Source organism: Dendropsophus ebraccatus, chromosome 3, assembly GCF_027789765.1.
Source record: "Dendropsophus ebraccatus isolate aDenEbr1 chromosome 3, aDenEbr1.pat, whole genome shotgun sequence".
NCBI classification, from domain to species: Eukaryota; Metazoa; Chordata; class Amphibia; order Anura; family Hylidae; genus Dendropsophus; species Dendropsophus ebraccatus.
The window spans coordinates 167,486,572-167,502,584 of record NC_091456.1 but is presented as its reverse complement, the minus strand read 5'-3'; the positions used below and the strand labels follow the sequence as shown (position 1 = coordinate 167,502,584).

Sequence of the window (16,013 nt, the reverse complement as noted above, 5' to 3'; positions counted from 1 at the left end):
TGGCTTCTTCATCTCTTGTTTATACAAAAACGCTGTGCCAAACACAACCTGAGGGACAGGGGTGGTAATGTTTTGGGGGGGTTTTTTGCCAGAAACTAGCTGTGCTTTTTCTAATCCTAAAATAACCTTTTTAAATTAAATGTGTAACAGCACTTCTACAGGTTGTGCTAAGTATTACAGCTTCTCACTTCTGCGACAAGTGCGTTTTACTAATCCCGTCTCTTAAAGGGATATTCCAGTCAGGTAAAATTCATTTTGAATCCTCCCCCCTCCTGAAAACTAACAATTCCTTTGAATAGATAATAACAAGTATAAGTTTCCTTCCGCCATTTCTGAGCTGCTGCTGTGTGCTAAAGACACAAAAAACTTTGTGTAAGGTGTTCTCCATCTCGCCCTTCTTTTTCCTGAGATGGCTCATGTAAACAGAGTCCCTGGCCGACTGTCTCTCTGTTTCTGTACTCTTGTGAGGCCAGGAAGGAAAATCACAGCCTGAGATTAACCCTCCTGGCACGGCAGAGTGCATAAACAGCCAGCCAAGGGTTACTGTTTACATGAGCCGTCTCAGAAGGCAGGGGGGAGATGGAAAGAACAGCTCACACACAGTCTTCTGTGTCTTCAGCAGAAAGCAGCAGCTCAGCACTGGTAAAGGAGACTAAAAAAATAATAACAAGTATGGAAGGACTTGTTAGTCCCCAGGAGGGGGGACGATTCAACATGTATTTTACCTGACTGGAATACCCCGTATAAGTGTGTGGCCATATTAACCTCCTGGGTTTGGGGAGTTCTCCAGAGAGAGGCACTATTTGTACTTATTAACTTTGCAAACTCAAAGTGAGTTACTTTATTCCCATTAGACTTTGGGGCAGGATATGGCACTGAATATACTGCACAGACGAGCATCGCCACCTGACCTAATGCTGTGTGCTCTTACTTGACGCGGATCCAAGAGGTGAGGCTAAGCTGCGGATACTACACAGGACACCTCGTCCTGCTTCTATTAACCACAAAGGAAAGGTCACAGCATGGCAGGAACAACAGACCTTCTTATCCTAAGTCTCCTCCTTACACTACAAGTTCATTGTCTACAAGGAGCCAAGATCCTGACTATATGTCTAGTGGGTGAGTTCACTTACTTTATTCCTTTACCTCTTCCTCTACCTCTTCTTCTTTGTACACTAATGTTCCAGTAGCTTCCTGGGCATTTCCCAGAGTCACTTATTGAATGGCGTTGTCTCATTAAGATAACACATTTGCTATATGACCGAATGGAACATATAAACATCATAGGGGAATACATCTGCATAGAGATCTCTTAGACAAAGGGGGCTCCTTAGTAGGCTTGATTAAACAGCGACAAATCTAGGTTCGATTGAATTCGAACCTAGCTGAACCTTCCGCATTTGATTCCTGATGCCTTCCCGATCCGTGCCGAAGGAGGAGACAGCCCAGGGACCGCCTGGCTTTCCGAGATTCAGCCTAGGTAGGCTGTCTCCTCCGTTAAGGCATCGGGAATTAAATGCGGAAGGTCCAGCTAGGTTCCAGTTCAATCGAACCTATCGATTTTTTTTGCTGTTCGATCAAGCCTACTCCTTAGATGCTCAACACCGCCACAACCTATGTAGGGATTTACTAGGAATAAATGGCCTAGGAATGGTACTATTTAAGGGCCACCTTGCTTCCCAGTTCTCTTCTAGGAAATGGATCTGAGAGGAGGAAAGGTGCTGGGCTTGCTGTTCAAGGGGGGCTAGGGTCCCATTATTACTCCAGTCTTGGCACATGGTGGATTGGGCCCTGGAGCTTTAGCTTACACCTCTGATGATCTTACAAGTGATATTACATGAGATGACTAGTAATAATAGGCTTAGCAGGAGGCTACATAGACATTTATCACCCCATAGACGCAGCCATCAATAACCCTACAGTACAATTATAGTGCAAAAGTTTGGGGAAAATGGCAGCAAAAATGGAAAAACTTATCCAAAGTCACAGCCTGTGTTTCCATCAGAACACTCATCTACCCCCCAGGCCATTACTAGATCTGAAAGGATATATTGTGTAGATTATATCAGAACCCATGATCCACATCCACACACCGCTCTTGTGACAATATTTGCAATCGCTGATTTAGAAATCAAAAACAAACACTGATGACCTGGCGGAAAGGACGGTATGTTTTTTTTTTTTTCTGGCAACAGCATCTTGTCGGTCCATGAGCTGTGTCTGGTATTCAAGTGAATGGGGCTGAAGTGCAGTATGGGTCCCAGCCAAACAGAAAGGAATGGCGCTGTTTCAGATACTTAAATAGGGACTGGGATTTCTAAAAACTTTACATATGTTATAGAGACTTATTAAAAGTATTGATCGATTAAAGGGGTACCAATTTTTTTTTTATTATTTCAAATCAACTGATGCCAGAGATCTGTAATTTACTTCTATTAAAAAATCTCTAGTCTTCCAGTACTTATCAGCTGCTGTATGTTCTGCAGCAAGTGGTGTATTCTTTCCAGTATGACACAGTGCTCTCTGCTGCCACCTCTGTCCATGTCAGTAACTGTCCAGGGCAGTAGCAAATGCCCATAGAAAACCTCTCCTGCTCTCCAGACTGGAAAGAATACACCACTTTCTACAGGACATACAGCAGATGATGAGTACTGGAAGACTTGAGATTTTTTTTTAATAGAAGCAAATTACTAATCTCTGGAACTTTCTTGCACCAGTTGATTTGAAAGAAAAATTTGCTTGCTGAACTACCCCGTTAAAGGACAACTCGGGTGGTCACGTTTTTTATGGTAATTAAGACTCATTAGGCCCCGTTCCCACTGAGCAAAGGTAGCGGAATTCCGCGACGGAATAGTCCGCCGCGGAATGCCATTAGCCTCCCGCTCATTATGGGAGGCGCGCGCTCCTGCTCTGTACGCGCTGTAGAATGAACATGTTCATTCTTCAGCGCGTACAGAGCAGGAGCGCGCGCCTCCCATAGCTTCCTGCTCATAACAGGAGTCTAACGGCATTCCGCGGCGGACACTTCCGTTGCGGAATTCCGCTACCTTTGCTCAGTGGGAACGGGGCCTTACAAAGTTACAATGATTGTTCTGCCTCACCTTCCCCATGCCCACCTACACCATGGGATCTTCTGCCTGCACAGTCTTGTGTTGATGTCATCACTAGTAGAGGGAGACTGGCCTAATTAGCGTTACTTAGTTAGGCCAGCCTGCTTCTACTACATTGCCAGATGACGCTGCTCCGATTGGCTGAGCAAGCTGTCAGTCATCTGACGCTCTCCAGGAGAAAAAACAAAAATGGTGACCGGAGCTCCGATAATGCGCAAAAATTGAGAAATGTAAACAAAGCCAGACGCAGGAGTGAGGGTAAGTATAAAAAAACTGTGTTTGTGAGTAATTTCTTTTCATTTCTATAGCGTCAGAGTTGTCCTTTAAGTGTTCAGACCTTGACTGGTCAGGAGAAAGAACCAGGAGAAGGGCACGCTTAGTGGGGAGAAAAGCGTGCGAGTCTATTGATCAAAACTTCTGACGTGTCCTAGTAAAGGATACGAGCAATGCTTCTCCTGAGCAATTCAACAAAGTTTTATTTTAAGACTGCACAACGGGATGGCAATACATGGAAGCAACAGGAGCAAACAGCACTACCACTGTGATTCTTTATGTTGACATGTTTATGGGTCATAAACTTGTTCGCTTTCTCGAGGCATCCAGTCGTCTCCAACAGGTTCACGATTGTACATTAATTCCTAAATCATGCAAGGTCAGTGCCCCATATCCATTAACACTTATTTAATTACATTTACATCAGGATTTTCTATTTCTAGGTTCAACTTCTAAGTTTACTTTTCAGGCTAAGATGGCTGAAAGAGACAACATGGCTGCCATGGCCTAAATACAGGCTCTAACACCTAGGACTATCTGATTCTTTTTACCAATATATTGATAAGTTGGTTTGAAGTAAGAGAGTATGCCTGCAGGATCAGACTACACTGGGATTGTTTGTAGTCTGTTACCATGGAGACACAAAAGTCTGCACATGAGTAGTTCTCCACACACTGACAGAAGAGTGCCAGCTTTGGGGAAAAAGGCCCCCATGGTGTATTAGCTGAACCTTGAAAGTCTACAAGGGGTAAAACAAGTAATAAATGCATGTATTTATGGGGTTAACAGCCAATTTTACTGGCATGCCCTAGGCTGGTACTTCCCAACTTGCTCTCCATTGCCAGGGAGGTGGCATCCCTTTGAGTCAATATTTGACCCTTACAAAGCCTTAAACATGACTGGGGAGGAGTTATTCCTAGAATCCCCAGCTATGTTTCCAGAATCTATACTGGTGAGACATTGACTCAAGGGGATGCTGCTTTCAATAGGTGGCAGTAGAGAGCAGGTTCTCTTCCCTCTGGAGAACTGCTTTGCATACTTTTCCCATGGCTTGCATGGCTTGCCAATCTCCTCTCCCTTCATTTAGCATTTGGATGTTTGTAGGGGTGGGCATAGCATGTACAGTTACTCAATTTTGTTCATTTTCAGGGGGTAGTCACTATCTCTTAATGGATGAAATCTCACGTATTCTTAAAGACAATGGTCATGACGTCAGAATGTTTCGCCAGATTGGGGATGGAGCTCTTCCAGGTCTGAACAAATAATTGTATGTTTGTGGATTTTTTTTTTTTTTTACAAAAGTAGTCCAGGTTTGCTTTTTTCTTTGCCCATATCCTGCACACTCAGTGCCGTCCTATACAGATGTCTGTACAGACAATACAGGAAGGAAGTGTGTGTCCCCAGTGGGGAAAATAAGTATTTGATACACTGATGATTTAGCAAGTTTTCCCACCTACATAGGATGGAGAGGGGTGTAAGTGTTATCATAGGTGCACTTTACCTGTGAGACACAGAATCTATAAAATATTTCAGATAATCACATTGGATATATAATTTTTTTTAAGCATTTTATTAATTGAAATAAGGATTTGATGCAATAGAAAAACAGAATTTAAAGGGGTACTTTGTGCTTTGTGTATTTTCAGTGTACAGCCAGGGAGGGGGTCGATATAGAAGCCGCCGGTCACTTACCTCCCCAGTTCCAGCGACGGGTCCTGAATCGTGCTGCCCCGTTCTCCCGTCCGCCTGCCTTGAGACGTTACATCTCAAGCTGCAGTCCAGACCACGAAGCGGCAGCTGGACCGGAGAACAGGGCGGCACAATTCGGGAACCGGGGAGGTAAGTGACTGGCGGCTTCTATATCCACCCCCTCCCCGGCCGTACACTGAAAATACACATAGCCCAGAGTACCTCTTTAATATTTGGTCGAGAAACCTTTGTTTGCAGTTACAGAGGTCAGACGTCTCCTGGAGTTCTTGACCAGGTTTGCACACTAGATTTTCTATTGGGTTCAGGTGTGGAGACTGGATAGACTACACCAGGACCTGGAAAGGATTCTTATGGAGTCGTTCTGGCCATGTGTTTCGGGTCATTGTCATGCTGGAAGACCACAGCCATCTCAAACGCTCTTAATGAGGGAAGGAGGTTGTTGGCCAAAATCTCATGACACATGGCCCCATCCATCCTCCATTCAATACAGTTTAGTTGTCTCGTCCCCTTTGCAGAAAAGACCGCCCCCCCCCCATAGTATGATGTTTTTTACACCCCATGCTTCATGGTTGTGATACTACAAAGTTGTATTTTGATCTCATCTGACCCCATGACCTTCTCCCATGCCTCCTCTGGTCTTTCAGATGGTCATTGTGCTATTACATTTTTTTTTTTTTTTTTTTACCAAAATGGCATATAAAAGAAACTCCCTATAACAAGTATACTGCTACTTTTCTTTAAGGCTACAAGATTCCATCTTCCCCGTATCCAGTGTCCACTTATTCCCTGGATGAGAAATACCAGAAAGAATACGACAAGTTTTTCACAGAACATCAGCAGGAGTTTTTCATGGGCAAGTATGTTACTAGGATGTACAGACGGCTCGTAGACATCAGGGTTCGCTAAACAATTATAAGAGAATGACAAATACAAAGCCTTAATTCACTGACAATGCGCCTGAATGCAGGGCTATGGGGATAGCTGTAAAGGGGTGGGACACGCTCTTCTGGAGCCCAAAGGCCCCTACTACTTACCTACAGCTTATCCCATGCCTGACTACAAAGCTGCTTTAAAGGATTAGAAGAGATTTTTCAGTTCTATTCAAGTGAATAGGGAAGACCTGCAATACCATGAAAAGCCTATAGACAAGAGTGGCACTGTTTCTGTAAGAAAAAAACAAAAAACCCCACTGACATCAAAGTAATTGGCAACAATTTCATGTTTCAAATGTATCTAAAATGAAAAAAAGGAACTTAAAAGAACATATTTAACATCTATGGGTTTCCATGGTAACAGACTACAAACTGTAGGCTCATCCTGCTGTCAGGCTCCTTTTTATCTGTCCACTACCTCTTAATAACATGCAGTTGGTAGGTTAGCAAGAAGTAGGGCTCCATGGATGGCAACATGACTACCAGATTTGTAGTCTGTAACCATGGAGACACATAGGTCCGCATTGAAGCTGTAGACTCAAAACAACAGAAATGTTTTAATGCAATATTGTTTCACCTGTCGCATAAAATGGATTGGAACATGAAAAATACAGACTAGCAGGACGTCACATAATATGCTTGTAGTTTTCTTCATTGTTATGTAGGCCAGTTTCATACATATATACATGCCCATGCCCAGTAGGGAAAAACAGGGATGGTCCCATTAACCTTTTCATTGCCCTAAAATGATAAAGATGTAATCATAAATCCGTTAGCCCATTCACTACTAGGGATGTTATCTTAGTCATAGACTATTCCTTAACCTTTTAATGCACAGATTCTGCCCCATTGGCTGCAAAATATTATACTGCTGAATAGCTAACTAAATACAGTGCTTATATTTTACTAGTGAGCAGATACCAGCTCTATACATAAAATAATCTAATTATAGTGCATTCAATGCCTTAATAAAACTACCGTACAAAAAGTATGGTGGTCACACCGCTTGCACATCCTTATGCTGAGCCATTGAAATACAATGCAATATCCCCAATATACAATGGGGAAAATGAGTATTTGATACGCTGCGGATTTAACAAGTTTTCCCATCTACAAAGAATGGAAAGAAGTGTAAGAAGTGTTGGTCCAGAAACTTTTGTTTGCAGTTACAGAGGTCGGAGGTTTCCTGTAGTTCCTGACCAGGTTTGCAGACACTGCAGCAGGGACTGTGTCCCATCCTCTATACACATCTTCTCCAGACCTCTCAGGTTTCGGGGCTGTCACTGGGCAATTTTGAGTTTCGGCTCCATCCAAAGGTTTTCTATTGGGTTTAAGTGTGAAGACTGGCTAGGCCACTGCAGGACCTGGAAATGCTTCTTACGGAGCTGCTCCTTAGGTGTCCTGGCTGTGTGTTTTGGGCCATTGTAATGCTGGAGCACTTAGCCACTACCCATCTTCAATGCTCTTACTGAGGGAAGGAGGTTGTTGGCCACCATCCATCCTCCCTTTTATGAATTGCAGTCATCCAGTCCCCTTTGCAGAACCCCCCAAAGTATGATGTTTCCACCCCATGCTTCACGGTTAGGACTGTGTTCTTGGGGTTCTTCCTCCTAACATGGCGAGTGGAGTTGATACCAAAAAGTTCTATTTTAGTCTCATCTGACCACATGACCTTCTCCTATGCCTCCTCTGGATCATCTAGATGGTCTCTGGCGAATTTCAAATGGACCTGGAGATGTACTGAGGTGAGCAGGGGGACCTTGTGTTCCCTGTAGGATTTTATCCATGATGGCGTAGTGTGTTACTAAAGGTAATCTTTGAGACTGTGCTTCCACCTCTCTTCAAGTCATTGACCAGGTCCTCCCGTATAGTTCTGGGCTGTTTCCTGACCTTTTTTCACAATCATCTTTATTCCACATGGCAAGATCTTGCATGGAGCCCCACACCAAGGAAGATTGTCATTGTTTCTTCCATTTTCTAATAATTGAGCCAACATTTGTTGCCTTCTCACCTAGATGCTTGCCTATTGTCGTCCTATAGCCCATTCCAGCCTTGTGCAGGTCTATGTCCCAATGAAGACACAGCAGACCGGCACAATTAACATGCATACAATGGTGAATCTGGGCTAGATCATGCGGTAAGATTCGGGGTGCTCTTCCGTGAAAATGCAATAAGAGCAATCATAGCATATCATAAGGAAAAGAATGGTGGAGGCACTCACCGTGTAAAAATCTTCTTTATTCGTAATCTTCGTTAAAAACCATACAGAGAGTGTAGCAGTCAGGCGGGGACGCCGCTCAGCAACTGATTGTGTGACAGCTGTTTCCCACGCGCATGCGTGATTCTTCAGACACTCCTTCACCCTCTCACGTATGTTCCTATATAGCTCTCAAGGAACAGGTGAGTGGACGTAACAACATTCATAAATACATAGATATGTTGTATAAAATTAGTTAAAACCAATTGTTATGAAGGTACAGATTCTTGCTAAGGTACAAAAACAATAATTCTAATTCATTATAAGAACATGCTTAAATCAATGCGTTCATTCAATCCGCAGTCACTTTGGGCATTAGTTTTTAAAATGATTCTTGCTTCTTTTTGTAATAATGTTTTATTTCTATCTATGCCATCTTTTTGGGGGATGCGTTCAAGTCCTAAGAATTTAAGTTGGTGAACATCGCCATTATGTACATTATTAATATGTTGTATCATTTTAGGGACACCTTTTTTGTCCTTATAGATCTAACATGTTCAGAAAATCTTCTATTAACGGCTCTGGTGGTTTTGCCTATATAAAATAAACCGCAGTTGCAGATAATGGCATATATCACATTTTTGGTTCGGCAGCAGACCATGTCATTAATACGAAAGAAGGTCCCTCCTAACTGTATACTTTTACATTCATGGAAATAGTTACACCAGTTACAATTCCCACATTTGTAATTGCCAGCCGGCAAAGTCTTTGTTAACCAGTTTTTATTATTAGGTCTACAGCTTTGAAATGAACTACTGACCAAAGTGTCTTTTATATTTTTGCATCGTCGGAATGTTACCAAAGGTGTATCTGAGAAATATTTAGCTAGTATAGGATCTTTTGCAATTAAGTACCAATGTTTTTTAATGACATTCCTTATGCTATTGGCCATGGGACTGAATTTAAAAGAAAAAGCAAACCGAGTATGGGAAAAGTCATCAGTAGCGTGTTTGTTTCTAATTTTCTTATTTTTATGTATTAAAATAGAATGTGACTCTTTCATTGCTTTATTTCAAGCTTGTATCAAGTCATTGTCATTGTTTCTTCCATTTTCTAATAATTGAGCCAACATTTGTTGCCTTCTCACCTAGATGCTTGCCTATTGTCGTCCTATAGCCCATCCCAGCCTTGTGCAGGTCTATAATTTTGTCCCTGGTGTCCTTAGACAGCACTTTGATCTTGGCCATGGTAGAGAGGTTGGCGTATGATTGAGTGTGTGGACAGGGGTTTCTTATATAGGTAAAGAGGTTGAACAGGTACAATTAGGTAATGAGTACAATTAAGTAATGAGTACAGAGGAGCTTCTTAAAGAAAAACCAACAGGTCTGTGAGAGGCAGAATTCTTGCTGGTTGGTCAGTGATCAAATATTTATTCCATGCAATAAAATGAAAAATAAATATTCATAAATCATACAATGTGATTTTCAGAATTTTTCTATAGATTTTTTCTCTCACAGGTGAAGTGAGAAAATTACAGACCTCTCCATTCTTTGTAGGTGGGAAAATCAGCAGCATATGAGATACTTATTTTCCTCACTGTATGCTGATCATAGCCACTTCTATTCTTTCTTCCAGGGGTGGGTTCCAGTCTTTCGTTAAACTCATGAACGTGTTTGCAAACCAGTGTGAAGTCTCTATGAACCAGACTGATATTCTGGACTTCCTGAAGAAAGAACAATACGACATTGCCATAATAGATGCATTTAACCCTTGCACCTTTTTGCTCTCTGCAAAGTTGACCATTCCCTATATCGCCTTCTATTGTGGAAACTTTCGCAATGCCATAGCGGTTGGATTGCCGAGTCCTCCATCCTACGTGCCGACATTCTCCTCACAGCTCACCGACCGTATGAGCTTCCTGGAACGCTTGAAGAACACTCTTATGTATATTGGCTCCTACATAGCAGAAAACAGTGTACAGGCCATATTCAATGACATCGCTGAGCGCCATTTTCCTGCTGACTCTAGACCATCATTATCCGACCTCTACCATAAAGCAGAGCTCTGGATTTACAACGTAGATTTTAGCATTGAATTTGCACGTCCTCTCCTTCCTCATATTCTGTGTATCGGAGGGTTACGGGCCAAGCCGGCAAATCCAGTGTCACAAGTGAGTATGGAAAAAAGCAAATAATATGAAATTAGTTCAGTAGAATCATAGTGGTTCATTTCTGTGGAGTCTTTTTGGCATACTAATGGAGCTGTAGTGTCTCAGAACTGGTGTGCTACTAAGTTCTTATTGCACTTGGGCAAAGTAACTCGTATCAGGTTCACACAGTGTGATATAGTCTGAGTGTATTCTGTGTTTTCCCCACCAGGTGTCACTACTGTGTTTTTGCTATGCTTTTTTACGTACACAACTGAAGGAAACTATGGGTTAACTGTTGTATGTCATATGTTAATTTTTCTCTTGTCACAGGTGCAGGCTGTTTTCCCTTCTTTATCAGACCTATCCTGTTCTTTCTCTCTTGTCCCACACAACTCCACCAATCACTGGGAGGTTTAGTATGCCCCTTAAAAGCAGATTAGTTCCTGGTGGGAGGGGTTCTCTAGTCAGTCAGTGGAGAGAAAGAAATCTAGAAAGACAGTCTCTCCTGCAGTAAAGCCAGGGCCTGGCTTAGGCCAGGCCCCTTGTCAGGGACCAAGAGACTTAACTTCTTTTCCTTATGCAAGTAACCACTAGCATGCAGTGCTATACGTCTTAGCCATGGATACTCTCTATACAGCACAGGGCAGTGCAGGCTACCGTGACAAGTGCCCAAATGACCCTACACCCACCTAGCAGCCACATCATTGCTAAACTAACCCCAACAAGGGCGGGCTTACCCTGCTGCACCATAGCGCTAGTAGGAAACGATTACAAATATAATCCCTGATGGTCTACGGTAGTAAGAAGGATAATGGTGACATCAGTGGTGGTCTGGGGCAGTAAAGGGGTCAATGTCAACATCCATGGTGGTCTAGGGCAGTGAAGGGGTCAATGTCAGCATCCATAGGGGTCTAGGGTAGGGAAGGGATTAATGTCAGCATCCATGGTGGTATGGGGCATTGAAGGGGTCAATGTCAGCAACCACGGTAGTCTGGGGCAGTGAAGAGTCAATGTCAGCATTCATGGTGGTCTAGGTCAGTGGAGGGGTCAATGTCAGCATCCATGGTGGTCTAGGTCAGTGAAGGGGTCAATGTCAGCATCCATGGTGGTCTAGGTCAGTGAAGGGGTCAATGTCAGCATCAATGGTGGTCTAGGTCAGTGAAGGGGTCAATGTCAGCATCCATATTGGTCTTTGTGATTCATACAATTAACATCTGACAATTGAATATTTTCCACTTCTCCACCATTTCTAGGATCTAGAAGACTACATAGCTGAGTCAGGAGAGTCTGGGTTTATAATGGTGACGTTGGGCTCTATGATATCCTCAATCCCTAGAACAGATCTTGTGAAGGAGATGAATTCTGCATTTGCTAAGATCCCACAGAAGGTGATCTGGAGATATAAGGCATCCGATTGGCCAGAAGGGCTGGAGCTAGCCCCCAATGTCAGACTCCTGGACTGGGTGGCCCAGAATGATTTACTAGGTAAGAAACCTACAGCCAATCTTACAGCTTTATCAGTATATAACAGACAATGAAATCAAAGCCTCTCAACCTTTTTCTTCTCGGGCCCCTCTAGTTTTGGACCTCATAGGGCAACCCCTATAACTAGAGACCTTCTAACAACCCCTTTAATTTAGTCTCCGTTGTGTTCTGTTACAGGACATCCAAAGATACGCCTCCTAGTGACACATGGTGGAATAAACAGCGTAATGGAGGCCGTGTACCATGGGGTCCCCGTTTTAGGGATCCCGCTTTTCGGGGATCAGTTTAACAACTTGATTCAAATCAAAGCGAAACATATGGGGGAATATATTCGGCCTAGTGAAATCAAGGCTAAAAACTTTGCGGATGCGATCCGTAATATAATAGGAAACAAAAGGTAAGTGATAGTCTGGATAATGTACCCGAAGAGGGTGATGGATCGAGAACTCTCTACATTACAGTACCCCCCATACAGACATAATGCTGTGAGCTATCCATTACAATCCCTACACGCCTACTATGGAAGCATCACAGAGTATGGCAATCTGAGAGAGAAACCTATAAATGTTACCAAAGGCCCTAGAGCACAGTTATGTCCTTAATGCCTTACATTTATAGATATGATGGAAAGGATAGGAGAAGTTGGCTATAGTGACTCCTGTTGGTGAATCATATTTATGTAAAATAATATTCTAAAGCTTTTATAACATACAGATACACTCAATAACTTTCTTCTCACAGCTACAAGACATCAGCAATGAAGCAGAGTGTGATCCTGCGCTCACGTCCATTCCCTCCGGACAAGCAGCTATTAGGATGGGTGGAGCACATCATCCAGTCAGGTGGAGGCGGCCATCTTAGGCCCTATTCTTACCAGCAGCCCTGGTATCAGCAGTTTCTGCTGGATGTCATCTTGTTCCTCTCGACCTGTGTGGCTGCCATCATCTACCTCATCCTGAGAGTTATCAGAACTCTCATCTACTTCATGTTCTCCAACAGGAAACAAAAACAAAACTAGTAATTTTGGAATAAATAGGGTGTAGTGCCCAGGAGTAACGGTACCTTCTATCATGGACATTTGTGGACGTTCACTATAATGGAAGAGCATCGCTAGCTCACTTTATTGTACTTTGAAGGGTTCACTTGCATTGTGTTGTTCTGTTGTGCGCACTGGTACTGTGTTGTAGTATTGGACGTTGTTTGTTATGTCATGTGTTTTTGTTTTGTTCGATCTAATTGCACTGTACCTGCACCATACTCTGATGGGGTAATATAAAGCCAAGCTATGGCACAAGAAGCTTAGAACTTGTAGTTTTTTATTATTGCTTTGAGATAATGTGCAGAGCTGAGTTTTGGAGGAAATAAACAGACATGTTGACCTTTTCAATGTTGTTTATGTCTAGAAAGAAACTGCTGTATCATTCCCATAGACCTGTATGGAAACTCAATACAAGTCTATGGCAGACTAAAGTTAAACATTATATCTGTTAAAGCCGTGCTTCTCCACTCCATCCTGTCCACTAGAAGGTTCTATCTAGTTTTCTCTCAAACAGTGTAAAGGGATGGGTCAGTCAGTAGCCTGTTTTTCTGCAGATAGACACTAGAGAGGTGAAGAGACTCTGCTAAACTGCAGAGACCTAGAAGAAGATTGCTAGCTTAGGCCTTACCCTTGCACAAAAAAAACCTTCCTTTGCTAGGGGTCGGAGACTGGAGGAGCCGGCTCAGTTTTTTGCCTATATTGTTTTGCTTCTGAAATTTCTTCAGTAAAGAAGCACGCTGTTTACTTGCATACTCTGACTCTCTGGACGTATTTCCCGTTGTCCCTTCCAAATAGCAGCAACAGGTAGGGACACCTCGACAGTGTCTGAGGGCCCATCATTGGGTCTGGTCAGTCTGGTACCCAGGGGATTAAGTGAGGAAACATAGCATCCCCACCTAACTCTTGGGGCAATGCAGCAAGGGTCTTTATGTAAGGATGCTGCCTACTGTAAAGAAGCAGAGCACCTGTCAAAATTATGGGTGTTCTGCTCCTGCCTTTTTTTGTCTCTCCTTTTTGTTTTTTACATATCGGTAACCTGAAGACTACATCAGATTCTGTAGATTCCGATGATGACCAGTGGATTTTTATTTTTATGTGAAGTGGTAGGCTCTCTAGTAATCACCCTTTGTGTAAAAGAACTACATTAAGTATGATTAATTCAACATTTATATCTTTTACTAGTGTAGAAAAAAATGAATAAAACAAAGTTAAAAATAGATTATATGCACATTGCACATCGACAAGGAGTATATAGCAATAAACTTAGTGTTATAAATTGTTAAAAACATGAAAATTATGAAAAATATATTATATTAACATGGAAAGTCTTGTGGTGAATACTGTATATATAAATATATATAGATATGATTATTGTCCGTTGGCGGCTTTGCCGCAAATTGTTTAAATACTGTGCTGGCGGCAGGGTATTCAGCATCTACTGCGTATTAGATGGGATGTTGGATAGTTGATCGTTTATTGAAAATTCATTAAAAATTCATTAAATAATTCTTTGTTATTTGTGCTGCTTGTAATACATTAAGTGGAGAAAAAGTATGTTGGCGGAAGTCCACCTCTCACCAGTCCTGTGCTGTTCTTAAAATCTATGGCCGTAGATGCAGAGGATACGTAGATGCAGAGGATACGCGTTTCTGAATAATCCTCTATTCTTTCCTCAGTATTAGGTTGCAAAAAACCTAATACTGAGGAAAGAATAGAGGATTATTCAAAAACGGGTCTATTACAGTTGCAACTAGTGGTGAATACATTACTGTGCTACTATACTATGCTAAACTCTCAGCTCTTAAGGGTTCTGTGTGTGTTGTACTTATTCACTCTGTTTTCCATGTGTATGTATTCTATTTACTGACATGAAGAATATGCTGTAGAGACCTGAAAGGTTACCTAGGTTGTCTGTATTATGCTGCAGAAGTCTGCTACCTCCTTGTTGGAGCCGATCTGTCTTGGTTACCTCCCCTCTCTCAGACTATCAGGGCTCACTGGTCCGAGTCCATGCTGTTCATGGTCCCTTCCTGAGCTGCTGTACTCCTGTTGTCCATCTTGCCTAAGAACCTGAAATATGCCGTTTTAAACCACAAAGGGTGAGACTAAGGGCCCTATTCCACAGTAACTGAATCAGCCGATTATCGCTCTGTGAAATAGAGAGAACGATCAGCCGATGATCGTGTCATCGGATGATCGTTCTTTTAGGGCCAGACCTAAAATCATCGTTCCCCCACCGCGCATCGCTACGGTTGAATAGCGGTGCACGCGGGCGACCAACGATTTGAGAAGCAGCAGCAGCAGCATACATTACCTGTCAGGTCTTCTGCTCCGCTCCGTCCTCCTCCCCAGGTCCCGCACGCTCTGGCTTCAGAATGGCCTGTCAGCTGACGGAGCGCTCAGCTAATCACAGGCCGGGGCCCCCACGGCCTGTGATTGGCTGAGTGGCCTGTCAGCTGACAGGCCATTCTGAAGCTAGAGTGCGCCGGACCCGGGGAGGAGGACGGAGCGGAGCAGAAGACCTGACAGGTAATGTATGCTGCTGCTGCTGCTTCTCAAATCGTTGGTCGCCCGCCGTGCACCGCTATTCAACCATAGCGATGCGCGGTGGGGGAACGATGATGGGCACTTCATGAGGGGCACTTCCTGGACAGTGCCCCTCATGTAGTCTTCCTATTCGGCAGTCTATTTCAGAGACTGTAACCTATACTTCTCCTATCAGCAAATTGGCCCTAAGTCTACAGTTAACCTGTGTAGCAGAGGTATGCTCATTTAAAGGGGAAGTGCCTGACAGTGTATTTGGACTGTGGGAGAAGCTAGCGTACCAGACCTTGTGACAAATGCCACAGTTGTACCACACCATCTGCTACACTCAGGGCCGGCCTTTGGGGTGTGCGAGCTGTGCGGTTGCACAGGGCGCATCACTCCTGGCCAGCTAGGGGGCGCTCTGGCAGACAGACGTTCTGTCTGTCTGCCAGAGCGCCCCTCTAGCTGGCCGCCTGCCCTCCTTACATAGTAGTTGGTTTGGGCGCTCCAGAAGATAGACGGGCTAGGGACCTGGCAAAGTAATGTTCCGGGTTGATCCCGGTAAGCTCCGCCCCCCGCCGACAAGCCCCGC

General features: G+C 43.4%; 1 protein-coding gene across 2 annotated transcripts; it reads left to right on the top strand.

Moving 5' to 3' along the window:
* The first annotated feature begins 875 nt into the window (after positions 1 to 875).
* LOC138786232 (UDP-glucuronosyltransferase 3A1-like) lies at positions 876 to 14,401 on the top strand. Of its 2 annotated transcripts, XM_069963069.1 has the most exons (7): positions 876 to 1,119; positions 4,533 to 4,634; positions 5,836 to 5,950; positions 9,858 to 10,392; positions 11,625 to 11,856; positions 12,034 to 12,253; positions 12,598 to 14,401. In XM_069963069.1, the coding sequence occupies exons 1-7, from the start codon at positions 1,023 to 1,025 to the stop codon at positions 12,872 to 12,874; spliced, it is 1,578 nt and encodes a 525-aa protein (XP_069819170.1). In that variant the 5' UTR covers positions 876 to 1,022; the 3' UTR covers positions 12,875 to 14,401. The 2 variants fall into 2 exon arrangements, with proteins under 2 accessions (XP_069819170.1, XP_069819171.1); XM_069963070.1 differs by lacking the exons at positions 4,533 to 4,634; positions 5,836 to 5,950 and having other exon boundaries at positions 1,027 to 1,119.
* The last annotated feature ends 1,612 nt before the right edge of the window (positions 14,402 to 16,013 follow it).

Excerpts from the sequence above, each read along its gene's own strand:
- LOC138786232 (XM_069963069.1), top strand. The coding sequence starts at position 1,023 with ATGGCAGGAACAACAGACCTTCTTATCCTAAGTCTCCTCCTTACACTA. Across the intron at positions 4,635-5,835 it reads TGGGGATGGAGCTCTTCCAG|GCTACAAGATTCCATCTTCC; the intron begins GTCTGAACAAAT and ends CTTTTCTTTAAG. Across the intron at positions 10,393-11,624 it reads CGGCAAATCCAGTGTCACAA|GATCTAGAAGACTACATAGC; the intron begins GTGAGTATGGAA and ends CACCATTTCTAG.